The 16,278-nt window shown below is 41.5% G+C and overlaps 1 protein-coding gene across 5 annotated transcripts in view; it reads left to right on the top strand.

Moving 5' to 3' along the window:
* ADAMTSL1 (ADAMTS like 1) overlaps positions 1-16,278 on the top strand; it is a 405,610-nt gene that overhangs the window by 348,410 nt on the left and 40,922 nt on the right. For all 5 annotated transcript variants that reach the window (XM_071730006.1, XM_071730003.1, XM_071730005.1 and 2 more), the window contains one exon: positions 13,050-13,260. In XM_071730006.1, coding sequence (XP_071586107.1) covers positions 13,050-13,260 — 211 coding nt within the window. The remainder of the gene's footprint in view (positions 1-13,049; positions 13,261-16,278) is intronic.

Here is a 16,278-nt window from a genome sequence, read left to right as displayed (position 1 = left end):
AAGGAGAGTAATGAAGACCATGACCATTTTATTTCAGTCATCCACTTACGTAATTTGTGTAAATCAGGCTATTTCACTTCCAGACTCAGATAGCAGTACTCAAGCAGAGTACAGTCTTCACAGAAGTAAATGCCAATTAGCTGTTCAGTGTCTAAAAGCGTCTTCTCTAAGCTCAAAAAATTAAAGGGCAGATCACTCAGTCTGCTAATGGCTGTGTTTGTATTCTAAATTACTCCAAAAATAATCAGAAATACCCTTTTTCAATGTTGGGTTTACTGTTTTCAACGACAAAATTACTCACATTCAAAATGTATCTTTTCCTAAGCCTTCACAGTCTAAAATACAGAGTCAGTCATGATCTAATCAGATATAATTGTTCTTGTTTATAACTGGAACAGCATGAGCATCTCATAGTGTGCCAACAAACTCTACCAAAGGGGTGAAAGAGGATGTTGTAACTGTGTTATTAATTATAACTTCTCAATAGCTTGGTCAATGTGTGTTGAAAATATTTGGTAAACATGTATGGAGGAGTGGAGAGAGAAGCAAAGCAGTAAAAGCCAGATGGCTGAAAATGCAGGAAATTCCAGGCAATTTCTACAGCTTTTGTTCTTGCATGTTTTCAAATCTGAAGATTTATTCCTGTGCAACAAAGAACGGTTCAGTGCTGCTTTCTCCTTTTACTCCTTCAAGCCTCTGTTGTTCACAAGGAAAGATAGGAAACTGTCTGAGTGGTCCTGATAGGTCACTAAAGGGTCAAAACGTCACAAGCTACACTGCACTCTAGCTCATTGCACAGCATCTTCTTTTTGTCTTTTCTTCTTTTTTACTCCTGAATATGCTTGGTTTATGTATGTGTAATAAGTAATCTATTTTAATGTTTATTTGCTGAATGCCACATTGTACACCTGTTTTGCCCTGTTTCATTTTCCAGATGAAGTCAAACTGTATAGGAGAAAAAAATCAACATGTATTCAGTGCATTTGGAGATGTGAGGCACTAGGTTACTGGCTTGTCAGACTTAGTTTAAGATGTGCCTTCATCAACAATCTGAAATTAATTCAGTACATGTGGAAGGGCCAGAACTTTCCCTAATACATTAAAGGGGACCTCTCTATGTGGAATATTCTCAGTGCATACGTGTTTTGCATCTCTCAGATGAAAAAGTAGTGTCTGTCTTGTTAATGAAAAAAGTTTAAAGATTTGCAAGCCATTGGGTCTACAGATACTGAAGTATAGCCTCACTAGCAGTACATACCTGTTCTTGGTTTGTTGCAGTCTGTTGCAGCTTAGTCCCTGCCAGTAACAATCACACCTCTGCTCACTCACCCATCTCTGTGGGATAGGGGGAAGAAAATCCAACCAAAGACTTGTTAACTGAGACAAGGACAGTGAAGTTTTCACTCCCCAGTTATGGCCACAGGCAAAAGAAACTCTGTTTGGGCAGAAAAAAATATTTTTTCTATCAGAACAGAAGAAAAAGAAAACACTTAAATACTCTTAAATCTTAAATTTAAAAAAGGTCTTAAAAACTCCTTAAAGACTGCTGCTTACTACTGTAGGGAGAAAATCGAGCAGCCAAAATTCAGCTGGAGCTGAAACTGGCCAGAAATGTGGAGGGCAACAAGACTTTTTTCAAATACATTAACAGTAAAGGCAGTGTAGAAACAAGATCTTTACAAGATAAGAATGGTCACCTCACCAACAAGCATACAGACAAAGCAGTTATTTAATGCATTCTTTGTCTTCAGAACTGATGATGGATCAAGGGGACCTCAGTGCCCAGAAATGGAGGACCATTACTGTAACAGGGATCAACCCTTAGCTGACCCTAAGGTTGTACAGGATCTGCTGCAACAGTTAGATCACTCCAAGTCCGTAACATCTGATGGCATTAATCCAAGAATCCTCAAAGAGCTGGCTGGTGTCATCACTAGGCCTCTCTTGATTATTTTTGGGGGGTCCTGGAAATATGGAGAGATTCCAGTTGACTGGAAGCTGGATAATATTGTTTCAATATTCAAGAAGGGCAAGAAGGAGGACTTTGGAAACTACAGGCCAGTCAGTCTAACTTCAGTGCCTGGTAAAATTATGGAAAATATTATTCTGAAGGGTACTGAAAAATACCTGGAGGACAACACAGTCAGTAGTCACAGCCAGCTCTGCTTCTTGAGGGGAGAGTCCTGCTTGTCAAACGTGATTTCCTTTTATGACAAGGTAACTCACCTAGCTGACCAAGGGAAGCCAGTGGTTCTAATATTTCTGGACTCCGTGAAGGCTTTTGATACAGTCTCTCATAGTACCCTCCTGTCCAGCTTGATGGTGGACAACTCTGTCGTACAATGGTTGGCCAACTGGCTCACAGGTCCAGCACGAAGAGCAACAGTGAATGGGCTAATATCAGGCTGGTGACTGGTCACTGATGGGGTCCCACAGGGCTCCATCCTTGGCCCAGTCCTCTTCAATATCTTCATCAATGACTTGGATGCAGGACTGGAAGGGATTTTAAACAAGTTTGTGGATGACACAAAACTGGGAGGAGTGGTCAAGTCCCTTGAGGGCAGAGAGGCCCTGCAGAGAGACCTGGACAGGGTAGAGAGATGGGCAGTCACCAACCACATGAAGTTTTACAAGAGTAAGTGCCTAATTCTGCACCTAGGATGGGGCAGCCGTGATGGCAGCTACAGACTGGAGAATGAGTGTCTGGAGAGCAGAGTGGCACAGAGGGACTTTGGGGTCCTGGTTGATGGCAAACTGAATATGAGCCAGCAATGGGCCCTGGCAGCCAGGAGGGCCAACCATGTGCATCAAGCAGCATCACCAGCCAGTCAAGGGAGGTGACTGTCCCACTCTGCTCTGCAGTGGTATGGCCTCACCATGAGTACTGTGTGCAGTTTTGGTCACCACAGTATAGAAAAGACATCAAGCCATTGGAGAGTATCTTAAAGGAGGGCAACAAGGATGGTGAAGTTTCTGGAAGGGATGACTTATGAGGAGTGGCTGAGGTCACTCAGATTATTCATTTTGTAGAAAAGGAGACGGAGGGGTGACCTCATTGGAGTCTATGGCTTCCTCACAGAGGGAAGAGATGGGGCAGGTGCTGATTTCTTCCCTCCTGTGTCTGAAGACAAGATTCGTGGAAATGGCAGAACGCTGAATCAGGGGAGGTTGAGGTTAGATACCAGGAAAAGGTTTTTCACCCAGAGAGCAGCTGAGTACTGAACAAGCTCCCCAGGGAAGTGGTCACAGCACCAAACCTGTCTGAGTTCAAGAAGCATTTGGATGATGCTCTTAGTCACAGGGGTTGCCCTACAAAGGACAGGTGTTGGACTCAATGATCCTGATGGGTCCCTTGCAACTCAGCATATTCTATTATTCCATGATACCTTCCTCCTACCCCTCCCTGGGGCCCAAGTTGCTCTACTGCTGCCTTATCCTCACAGGGAGACAAAGAGTGGGGGTTTAGGGTCAGTTCCCCACACGGTGTTTCTGCGGCTCCTTCCTCCTCTGGGGGAGGACTCCTCAGGTTCTTCCCCCACTCCAACACAGGGTCCCTATTACAGGAAAGAGTCCTTTCTGAACCCCTCCAACATGAGTCCCTCCCACAGGTGCAGTCCCTCAGGCACAGACTGCTCCAGCCTGGGAAGCCCACAGGGTCACAGCTGCTTCAGGAGCAGTCACCTCCTCTGACACAATGTCGTCAATGGCTGCAGATTCACAACACCCCTCCATGATCCTTCACGGGCTGAAGATCCACATCTGCCCCACCATGGTCCTTAACAAATTGCTTTGCCATGCTCTTCTATGGGCTGCAAGGAGACAGCCTACCATGGCACTGTGGACTGTGGGGAAATCTCTGCTTGGGCACCTCTTCCCCCTCCTTCCTCACCAACCTTGGTATCTCTGTGCCAGAATTGTTCTCACCTACCCCTCTCCTCTGCTCTACAAGCCTTTTTGCAGTTTTGTCTTCTTTTAAATATGTTATTTGCAGGGGTGCATCCAGCTCCCCTAATCTACTTGGCCTTGGCCAGAGGGAAGGCTAGAACTGGAGCTGAGTGAGTTTCCAGCAGCTTCTCACAGGACCCACCCATGTGGCTTTCCAGCTACCAAAACTCTGCCTCACTAGCTCAAAACACGATCTTTTTTCAGAAGCGTAATTTAGAACTGCCACTAATGAGTCAGTGATTGTCTGTGTGCCACAGAAAGGTTTTCACAAAAAACCTTCATGAGGTTTGTGCCCTCACAAACCCATGAAGTTTTTTTATGTGGTGTGTTTTTAAGTCTATTTGGAATTGAAGTGTGTTGAGAATGTCTTTGACAGCTTCTTAAGAGGTACCCCATAGAGCTGCCTGTGATCACAGGCCATAGCTTGAACTGTTGATGTAATAAGTTAAAGAATCAGCCATTAGAAAGAATATGTTTTCAGGCAGAGTAGATTCACCTTATTTGAAGCCTTTAGGTTAAGAAACAGCTTAAACAAGAGTCACAGGCTCAGTGAAGTAATCATAATTCTATTTTTTTTTCCTAGGTTTGCTTTTACAGACAGGATTGTATAAAGACATCTAAACAGACAGCTGTCCCTAGCTCTGTTATGCTGTATTTCCATGCCTACCCTGCACTACTGTAAGCCCACCCTGGCCTTAACATGTATTAATCTGTGACCCCTTCTCTGCTTTTGTGCAATGTTTCCCTTTTTGCTCTCTCCAGGGGCTAAGAGATTTTCCAGGACGTGTCTGACAGCCCACCCCGGATGCATTTCCCTCTGGATGCATTGCTTGTGGAGCAATAAATGAGTGCTCCTCAAGATCTTCTACTCAGCAGCAGCTACAGTGAAATCACCAAAGGGACCTGCAGGGAGCACTCATTTTCAGTCATGTGTGTCACAGCTACATGTGAAGCAAAGCAACTTGAAAGTTGCCAGGGTCAGTGGAGCAGCTCTGGACACTCTGTCCCAGTCTGCCTCCAGCTCCTCTAGTTTAAAATTTCAGACTGGTTTTCCAGCCATTTGCTTTTTTTAAATATTATGATGGTTCCTTCATTATACAGAATTTCACTCATACTCATTTTCCTCCATTGCAGCTTAAATTCTATTCAGACTACTATGTGCATAAAATATTATAGCACAGTTATAAAATATTATTTTAATAGCTTATCCATATTGCTTTCTTACTTCAAAGAATGGTAGATTACCCTTCTTATTTATGATTCTATATACCTAGACAGATAATTTTCCTCTACACAAATCTCCAGGTCACAGATTCACCAAGATTAGTACACTCTTGTGCTGAAAAATTCCCCCATGCCTTGCCACAGTTTTTTAATAGCTTGGTTTGTGATGAGTGCAAGCTTAAAGTAGGGACTGCAGAGGACAATCTCGCTTCTTTTATTTTTTTTTTTTCCTGGCACTGTTAATATCCCTGTTTTAATCACCTTGATACAGTTCATTTCTCTTCACCCTTCTATAATTCCTCTGCTAACCAGAACTTATTACCATTTGATATTTTTCATTGTTTTAAATAAGTATGCTCCCTCTTCAGCATTTCATACATTAACTTCTAAAACCTTTTTTTTCTCTGAATTTGTTCTCAGTTATATTGAGAATTAATTTACTGCCTCAACAGCAGGATTTCACTCCCAAAAGATTTCCCAACAACAAAGAGCATGTCTTTGCTTTTGTGCCAAATATGAAAGGCAAATGTTTTGAAACACATGGGCAGAATTGACTTTTTCACTGCAGAATTAACATGTATAATATGCTACAGGGCCTTATACGTGATTGATTTTAGGGTATGTCATCACTTTGTGTGATGGATGTGAGGTGGAATGAAGATCACCGCTATATATAGGAATGTGTGTATATATATATACATATATATATATATATAAAATAGCCAGAATGCTTTCAAAATTGTAAAGTTTAGGGCTTAAAATATAAAGTATTTAAGTAATTAAGAGTATTAAAAGTAAAATATGGCCCTCACTGATGAAAATGTAGTGTACAGTTCTGTACCATGCTTACACATCATGACATAAACAGAGGAGACACCAGTATTTCTTTTAATCTGGAGTGAATTAAGTACCTGTAGAAGGCACCAGACTGATTAAGCAAGGAGTGCTGTATTTACCTGGTAGGTCTGTTACCTCTGCAGAAGCACAGCAAGCCCTCCTTTTTGGTGACCATGAAACTGTCGGTCCTCAGTTATGAGATCTCCGTTCCTCTGGCCTCTCTGCTGACATTGTTAAGCATTGAAGGTCTCACTGGTAGAGTTTGTTGTATGCAGTCACCCATTAGAAATGTGACTAAGCTGCTCTACACTGTAATCCACTGTTAGCACATCCCAGTTACCCACAGCATTGTGAAAGATTGGGACAACTCACACAGGTGAAATTAAAATATTACCCCTGTCATGCTGTCGGCCAGGTCAGCAAGAAGCTCATGTTATCTGCTAGTTTTATGGCATTAGTGCTTATAAAACTTTGACTTCCTAGTGAATTACTTAAACCCACCCACTTTTATGTGAACAATTTCATTCATGAATTTTCTTTCTTTTTCCAGTCAGTCCAGTGACAACTCTTTTATTTCTCCCCTGCAATGATCATCTCAGAAAGGCGTCTTTAGATTTTAGGAGTCTTGAAAAGTATATAATAATGAATATTGATCTTACACATTGTGAAGTCTAGCTCCTTATATATGCTTTCTCTACCATTTGCATACATTTTCAGCTATCTCATTTTTAAAATGCTTCATTTTAGATGGTATTTAAGATTGCAATCTGTTCCTTGCACATCGTTCTCTGTGCTTTTTTCTTTGTCTTCTGATGTCTGTAAACTTGTTGGTTTCTCCTTCAGGAAGAGTTACAGAGTAGAATGGTTTGGGTTGGAAGAGGCCTTAAAGATCACCTAGTTCCAAACCCCTGCATGGGCAGGGAAACCTGACACTAGACCAGGTTGCTCAAGGCCATCCAGCCTGGCCTTGTACACTGCCAGGGAGGAGGCAGCCACAGTTTCCTTGGACAATCTGTTCCAGTGTCTCACAACCCTCATAGGAAATAATTTCTTCTTAATGTCTAACCTAAGTCTCCATTCTTCAAGTTTTAAACTATTGCTCCTTGTCTTCACACTACACACCCATGTAAAAAACCCTACCCCTGTTTCCCTGTAGGCCCTCCTCAGTTATTAGAAGGTTGGTATAAGGTCACCTCGGAGCCTCCTCTTCTCCAGGCTGAACAACCCCAACTTCCTCAGCCTGTCTTCAGGAGGGAGATGCTCCAGCCCACTGATCATTTTAGTATCTCTCCTCTGGACACGTTCCAGGAGCTCTATGTCCTTCTTATGTTGGGGACTCCAGAACTGGACACATTACTCCAGGTGGGGTCTCACAAGAGCAAAGTAGTCAGGAGTTGCTGTTCTTTAACATTTTCCATGTGGCATGATGTTAGGTCTTAGAAAAGGTGTTGGCTTACAAGACAGTCCAGCATGGACAGCAGCCGTGTGAAAAGAGGCAGGGAACCTTCAACATAAAGCAGCTCTCTCATGCACAGCAGGTTGTTAAACTAACCTTCTGTTTTTTTGCAGGAGCAGCATGTTAGGTTGATGTGCAAAATTTATTTCATAATTAGTGGTTCTTGTGTTTTGGCATTACATAGGCATAGGTTTAGGGCAAGGGGCATTATCTTTCTCTACTGTAGTTCCCAAACCGCGTGTTCCTCCTGGCACTTCTCATTCAGTTTCTGCCATCTGCCACTACAAATGCCAGTTGTACATTTTCTGTCCTTTTCCTCAGACTCCTGTACATTACTTCTTTACTAGCTTTCCACCTTTACGTTAATTTACTCTATTCCTCAACAGTTTCCTTTGTTCATTTTTGAAAGGGGGCTACCAACTATCATAGTATCTCATATAAACTACTGAATAACCCACTTGTAGTAAGTGGCTACTCTTAAGAATGAGCCCAAATCTGAATTTGAGATAAAAACTAGTACTTACTTGTCTGTCAAGCTTACTCTGATCTGTGTAGCTATATCAAATTGCTATCACTTATCTCAATGCTGCTGGTATCATACAGTGAAAGTCTCCAGTGAGGTAATTCTCTGAAGTCAGTATGTCTGTTAGTATCTCAAACCAGTTCTCTGCCAAAAAAGTTCACTTACTTGAGGTTGTCTTTTCACATTCCTCCGTGGTTCATGCATTCTGCATCTTCAGGAGTCCCCTGAAGGACCTTGAGAGCTTCCCACTGCTCAAAGTCTTGGCAGAAAAACACTGACCCTCTTTTCTGACCTGCTCTAATGGCTACCTTCAACCCAAGGGACAGCAAGACTTTTTTATTCTAAGGAAATTTACATATATATTTATATATATTCCTTAAAGCATGTCAGAAGATTACTTCAGCAACCAAAATTGCCTTTTGTAGAGCTGTTGCATACTCCATTTACCCTCTGTTCTTCTCTGACTTTTGAGTTACTCCTCTATTTTCCTTTATTTGGCTCTGTTATATAAATATTGGCTCCCTGCCCTGTTCAGCTATAATGAGCTGCAATATTCATTGATACCACTGAGTCTACAGAGTGACTGCAGGCCACTTTTGTCAGGTCCCAGAGCACTCTCATTGAGCCTTTGAACTGCTTGCATGTGTTGGCTGCATAGGAATATCTTTAATGGATTCCCTTCACTTTCCATAAAGATGCTTTTATGAAGAAAAGCACCTCACTCCCCCTTGTGCCAAATAATCGCCTGGAACCTTCCCTGCCTGCTTAACTCCCTTGACATGTTGGTGATACTGAACAAGAGACTTTGTCAGTCTGGCACTGAACAGCAGCTAAGTATTGTTTTGCTATTTTTCTGTTGCTGCTGCTGCTAATTAAAATTACTTTGCCTTTTCATTTGCATTTCTTAATCAAATGTTAACTTTCTTGAAACGCAATTAAATTTCATTTTTCCTCTGAGGTGTGTATATACTGTGCAGATATCTGTAATGTTCTCTTTAGCATGAGCTGAACCATACCAGTAGGCAGATCAATTCCTAGAGACTCAGATCCTTGTTTAGGTAGCCATGTGGAGTTTTTTGCTCTCATGTTTCATTTCAAAGAAGCAGTCTGATTTTACTGTGACTTACTTAACAGGTAAATAAAACATGTATTGTAGTTAAATTCTTACCTTTTGTGCCCCTTGCTTTGAGTCTAGTTTGACTATACAGTCAGGAACTGACTTGGGAGCCCTCATCTCAGTCTTGTAGCTTCACTGCAGCAAAGTATGCCACCCAAACAGACAGCAGTAGCTGTCTCCAGTGTCCAGAGTTTAGGATCACACTCTGGATGCTACTTAAGACCTGACACTGGCCCAAACCAAGATAACTCTGGTAAAGGAGCCCCAAGACAGCTGTTCACACCTATGAAACAGGAAAATTTGCTACAAACACAGTTCCACACATGTAGCAGAAAAATAAGGAGCTGTATGGGCTCTGACTAGACTTCTCAGTCTGCAGCATCCAATGGAGGATGCAGAGGTTGACAGAGGACAAGAGAAAGCCAGCAAAGTATTTACCTGATACGTGATCTACTCAATCTGTTGCATGCACATGTACACATCCTTCCTCTCTGCACTGAGGGATGTCTTTATGCAAGAGTCAGACTCAATGTAAGATGCTCCCAGGCAAACCTCTCTCCACTCTGATGTATGCTTATTTTAGAAAGAGGAAGAGTTCTTGTATCACTTTCATATGGTTTAGCCACATAAAAATTAGAACAACTTGACTTTTTTAGAAGTAGTTTGGGAGGTATTTCTGTAGGAGGGTGTTTACTTTTCCTGTGAAGTGTTCAATTTTTTTGGCAGTGCTTGAAGGTGATCTGTCAGGGTGCAATCACATATCTCTAGAAAATATTATTTACTTATAGCACCTAGCAGCCTAGAATGCTTTGTTTTTTACCATATATACTGTGCATATGGGGACTGATCCAAAGCTGTTGGATCCGTAGCATGTTGGCTCAAGACCCTATATTTTTCAAGTTCTGCCTACATCATTTACTTTTTCCAGGCTGACCAGGAGACCGTGAAAGTCCTTTGTTCTGAGGGCTCATGGCTCCACTGGGTAACAACTCTGATTTTCATGGCTTCTTCTCTCATGAGTAGCTGTTTACGAGCTGGTGCAGTTTTCTGGTCTACCTAGCTAGCAGTATGATCATGTATCTCTTGTAGCAATGAGAGGGACATTTCAAAATTGAAAGTGCATCATTGCCCCTATTGTTATTTGTAACATGCTAATGCCTTGGGGCTCCTTCCAAGCTGAGAGTCCCATTGTGCTAGGCAGTAGGTAAAGATACAGTAAGAGATCATCCCTGCTGTAGGGACACAACATGGAAGAAGTCCAAATGAAAAAGTATTCTTACAGTTTTTCAAATGTGAAGTTGAGACACAGGAGAAGAATATGATCTAACCCAGCACTTGAGTCTTCCCACTGGCTCAAAGGGTACATTCACACACTCACAGGCTAGCCCTGTGAGTCCCAGAATTTCTGATCTCAGCCATCTCTAGAGTTCAGTGAAAAGCCAGGGGAAAGGTTCTATTCACCTGATCTTTCAGTTTGTCACCAGAACTGCCTGGTCATGATTTGACAATGACACTTTATGTTCTGTCTCATGAAAGAAGGAAAGTTCATTTCTACTTAAATTCGAATGTATAGAACTGTTTAGAGGTTTTAACAGAGTTGTTACACACTTTTTTTATTTCTGAATTCATGCAGAATCTCTTTACTCAACCAGGCTAGTCTTCTTCCCTGCCTGGCTCATTTTTCAGCACATAGAGACAGTCTGCTCCTGCACCTTCATAATTTCATTCTTAAAGTAAGCCTTCCTGGCTCCCTGGGCCCCTTTGTTTTTGAGGGCTTCTTTCCAAAGGATTCTCTGAAACAGTGTCCTGAGCAGACCAAAGTCAGCCTGCCAGAAGTCCAAGGTAGAGATTTTGCTGATGACCCTTCTAACTTTACCGTGTATTGAAAATTCTGTCATGTAATGGTCACTGTGCACAAGACAGCCTCTAGACACATCTTCCAACAGCCCTTCCCTGTTCATAAACAGTGGGTCTAGCAGGGCAACACACCTGGTAGGCTCACTTACCAGCTGTAACATGAAGATGTTATCCATACATTCCAGAAACCTCCTGCACTGCCCCCTTTCTGCTGTGTTGCACTTCCAGCAGACATCTGCTACGTTGAAGTCCCGCACAAGAATAAAGGCTAGTGAGAGCAAGACATCTCCAAATTGCTGAAAAAATGTCACATCAGTGTTTTTATCTGGGTCAGGTGGTCTGTAGCTGTAGATATCCCACTGGGATATCTGCCTCATTGGCCTTCCCCTTTGTCCTTACCCATAAACATTCCATGGGATGTTAACTGCCAGCAGAAGCATTGTGCACTTAGACCCATAACAAATAATGAGTTGCTGGAGGCAACAGCTATTGCCACCACTTGAATAAAAGGAGCCCTGGCAACTGACCATATATCAAAATAGATTCTGCAGGAAGAAAATGCCTTCTTTTCAGCAGCTACTCAAATATCTTATTTTAGATTGTGCCAAAACTGAAGGGTAGCTGATATCCACATTAATTCTGACTGACAATTTTATGGGAAAATCTGGGAAGACCTCTCCCCCAGGATCATTCATATGGAGAACATACTACAGAATTGCTTAACTGGCTGCCAGATGTCATTCCTAATCTGCTGCTAAAAAGTTCTAATTACACTTATCAGGCTTTAGTGGCCTTCAGTGTATTATGACCTGTAAAGTGACCATGGCAACTTCCAGCTCAGTATGCAAGATGAATTCATTGCTAGAAAGAGTTAAACATTTTTTTGTCATTGCTTCTAGCAGAGTCAGGGCTGTTGTCTAAAAGCAAACTACAGTGTCGCTGGTTCTTTACAGTGATTCTCAGGACATATTCTATCCTGTTACAAAATCAGAGAATGTCATCAGCAGATGAAGCACAGAAGGGGAAAATGTAGCACTCTGATCCATCCACATTACCATCTAGGAACAATATTTCTTAACCTACTAGCTGTTCCAATTTCTTGTGTGTTACTAAGAGGGAATGAACAAATGCTCAAAACAACTTCTAAAAATAAACGGAGAAATTAGAATTGTTCTTTGAGTGTAGGATGGCACAACCTTGAATGCTTATTTCCATAATATGTTTACTAACGTAATGAGTTTTAAACATCGGGAAAAGTTTACACTGGCTGCTGATAGTAGACTGTCTGTGTTTTTCCTCTGCTTCCACAAATTCTGCTTCATGCTGCTGCCATGTTTCATAATTTTCCTTCGTTGGCTGACTACATCCTTCTTGGAGCCTGAGGGTATCTTTCTTCATAATCAGCCTCTTTAGAAAAGGTTTTGCTTTTTTCAGGGGCAGGTTCTCTCTCTGAGTCTTTCTTGTTCTGAATGTTTAATTTAATCCCTCAGCAATCAGTTTCAATAACATCACCCAGGAAAGGAAGCTATTCTTCAGGATTAGAAAAAGTGGCAGTATCTGGCTTTCATTTTTTCATTTTGGATGTGGGAGTATGTTCAGGCCAGTGCAGTGTGTTGTGCAAAGTTGGTGACAAGACTATATTCTTATGTTCTCATTATGAATATGACTCTTTTTTGTGTACATATCCATATTTCTGAAGTACACTGTTCTACAAGAATGGAAGACCTAATATTTTAAGTAATTTTCTGTGTATGACAGACAGAATTAGGCGTTGTGTTTAGTGCAGCAGAAATGTGGTTTTAATGTGATGAACACCAGAAAATTAGATTTTTTACTTAAAACTGTTCCTGAGACATTTCAGGAGTCCCAAAGGCTTGAAGTCCTAGATCTTTTGACAAAAGTTAAAAATGCAGAGGAACAGTAAATATTCTTCTCAGCCTCATGCTCCAGCTACAAGAAGGGTGACAGTGATCAGAGAATGAGAATTCCCTTACATTTACTGCTTCTTCACTCCATCTGTCATTACAAGAAGAGAAAAACTAAACAACTTTATTCTGTGCTTAAGATTTTGTCTTCTGACCCCTTCACAGATGGGAGATTGGAAACTGGAGCACCTGTAGTCTTACTTGTGGAGTTGGATTACAAACACGTGATGTCTTCTGTTCTCATCTACTGTCAAGAGAGACCAATGAGACTGTGATTTTGGCAGATGAATTGTGCAATAAACCTAAACCACCCTTTGTGCAAGCCTGTAATCGCTTTGACTGCCCACCTTCCTGGTATCCTACAGAATGGCAAGAGGTAAGAATGTATGTGTAATCTCATTTGATGACTGCTAAAAGTAGTCATTGCATGCATTATCAATGCAGAATTTTGCTTTAGACCATGAAGAGTATTCATTGTTAATTTTGATGAGACATTAAAAAATGAAAAATACTGTCTTTTTGCTCTTTCAAAAAAAATCATCATCATTTTCAGAGGTAAATAATTACTATAGCTTCTTCTAATGAAAAGTTATGAGAAACAGCAGCTATAGACAAAAATATCTGAATTATGATGGTCAGCTGCAATGAGTATATTTGGCTTAGCAATGTCAAAGTCTCTAGGAATAATACCAAGCTATAAGAAAACCAAGAGGTGACCTTGTTAATGTTTATAACTATGTAAAGGGGGAGTGTCAGGAGGATGAAGCCAGACTTTTCTGAGTGATGTCTAATGACAGGATAAGGGGCAATGGATGCAAGCCTGAGCATTGGAGCTTCCACTTAAATACAAGAAAAAGCTTTTTTACTGTGAGTGACAGAACACTGGAACAGGCTTCCCGGTGAGATTGTGGAGTGTCGTTCTCTGGAGACATTCAAATCCTGCCTGGACGTGTTCCTGTGTGACCTGCTTTAGGTGACCCTACCCTGGCAGGGAGATTAGACTCAATGATCTGTTAAGGTCCCTTCCAATCCCTAACATTCTGTGATTCCGTGATTTCTGAAACATGTTGTATGTTTGGTATATTAGCAAATAATAATTTATTTTAGGACAAGTAAACACTTCCCATCCTTCAGAATCACAGGTGAGTGTTAGGCACTTACCCTTGGTAGATGGATGCCTTCTTACACTAACACTGAAAGTTGCTCTCTACGTAATTGATCTGTACAAGGCTTTACCTCTTCAGAAAGAAACCTGAAATTAGTTTATTCACTGTCATCTGGTTGCACTTGTGCCATTCAAAAAACTTAATCATGCTTCTGCTGGACATTGTACTGCACAGGAAGAAAGGATCCTGTGCTATTGTCAACAGTAATGGAAAAAAAATTTGCACAGTGGAGGTGCAAGCAAAAGGTATGTTTAAATTTTCACTTCTCTTAGGTGCAAGGATTCATTCCATGCTGTAAAGAAACTATGAGCCCTTGGTACAGTGCTTACATATGACTACCCAGTCTCAATCTGTAAAATCTTCTCTGCTCTGTACAAACAGCCAGGGACATGTTTACATACTCACCTAATGAGGCTGATGTGTCTGTGAAGCTGTACTTCATAAGAGAGCTCTGGATTTGGACACCCATCCCAGTAACAAAAATAAAAGTCAGTCTGGTCTTCTATCAAAACTAGAAAGCTAGCTTATGGCATTATTCCTATTTAAATCAATTCAGTGATATTCCATATATTTTGTTCAATGTGATGAGCCAGCAGTGTGTCCTTGCTGCCAGGAAGGGAAAGAGAATCCTGAGCTGCATGAAGAGGAGTGTGGTCAGTAGGCTGAGGGAGATCATTCTCCCCCTCTACTCTGCCCTGGTGAGACCACAGCTGGAATACTGCATCCAGTTCTGGGCTCCCCAGTTCAAGAGAGACAGGGAACTACTGGAGAGAGTCCAGTGAAGGGCAACAAAGCTGACTGGAGGACTGGAGCATCTCTCTTATGAGGAAAGGCTGAGGGAGCTGGGACTGGTTAGCCTGGACACAAGAAGGCTGAGGGGAGACCTTGTTAATGTTTACAAGTATCTAAAGGGTGAGTGCAAAGATGGAGCCAGAATGTTCTCAGTAGTTCCCAGTGACAGGACAAGGGGCAATGAGCATGAGCTGGAACATAGGAAGTTCCATTTAAACATCAGAAAAATCTTCTTTACTATGAGGGTGACAAGGCATTGGAACAGGCTGCCCAGGGAGGTTGTGGAGTCTCCTTCTATGGAGATATTAAAAATCAGCCCTGTGTAACATGCTCTAGGTGATCCTGCTTCAGTGGGAGAGTTGGACTAGATGATCTTTCAAGGCCCCTTTCAACTCTGATAATTCTGTGATTCTGTAGTTCTGTGATTTCATGCTTTAATTTACTGGTATTCATACACATGTATTTGCTTAGTTGCATTTTTTAAGTTTGCTAGGATATAGTCATACATAAAGGCTGTAATTGCAAATAGCAAATAATATTCTACTAGCACACACTGTAATAAAATTAAGCTTTTCAAAGTAAGGTATGCTAGGAGTGTCTGTGTTCCTTAAATCATATAACTGGCCATGGTCCTTACAGAAAGCAGTTTTCAGTAAGTTTATTTGAACAGTCAGAAGAAACATATATTAGAGCATGCTGGAAAATTTACTTTCTGCTACCAATGACTATTAGCTATAGGCCACCTTAGAATGGTACTGAAGGGTTTCCACTAGAACAATTTCCAAACCATTTTTTTTCAAGGTCTGAAGAAATTCCTCAGCAATGTAAACTTACGTATTTCTGCCTAAGGTAGTGTTTTAGCCATTATTTTACCTGCTCAGGGGCTCTCACATATGCTCTATTTTTGAAAATTGTAGCAGATCTTAGGGTGCAGTGAGATCACTTAAATATAAAAGCTTTAAAAAGCATATTAATCAGGAATCAAACCAAACTGCTTCGTTCACACCTTTTGTGCTAGCTGCTGTCTTCTCTAGGCTGGGAGTAGAGAGAGAACCTGTGCTGCAGGGCATTGCTGCAGTTTAAAAAAGGCCATCTTGTAGCTCGTCTGCTCTTCCATGGGCTTTGCAGACCAGCCAGCTGTGTGTTTAGCTCCTCAGTACATGGGAACTGAGTATTTCGTGTGTTCATCATTCACCAGGAGGAAGCAGCACCAAAAATGCACTCTACCCACTGTCTTTCTGCCTCCCTTTATATGATTATAGCTCAAGAAAACCAAATCTTATCTGTCAAAATGCATTTGATCATCCCATTTTTTAAAGACATCTGCCTGCCTTCTTTGCACCTCCAAACTCTGTACAGATATTTCCATCCTGTATGAAAGCCAGCTGTCACAGTTCAATCTCGTGCAGGTTTTCCATGGATGACCTGCATGTCAA

The sequence above is a fragment of the Heliangelus exortis genome, chromosome Z (genome assembly GCF_036169615.1).
Source record: "Heliangelus exortis chromosome Z, bHelExo1.hap1, whole genome shotgun sequence".
Classification (NCBI taxonomy): Eukaryota; Metazoa; Chordata; class Aves; order Apodiformes; family Trochilidae; genus Heliangelus; species Heliangelus exortis.
The sequence above is the reverse complement of the archived record's forward strand: the minus strand, read 5'-3'. Positions and strand labels throughout refer to the sequence as shown.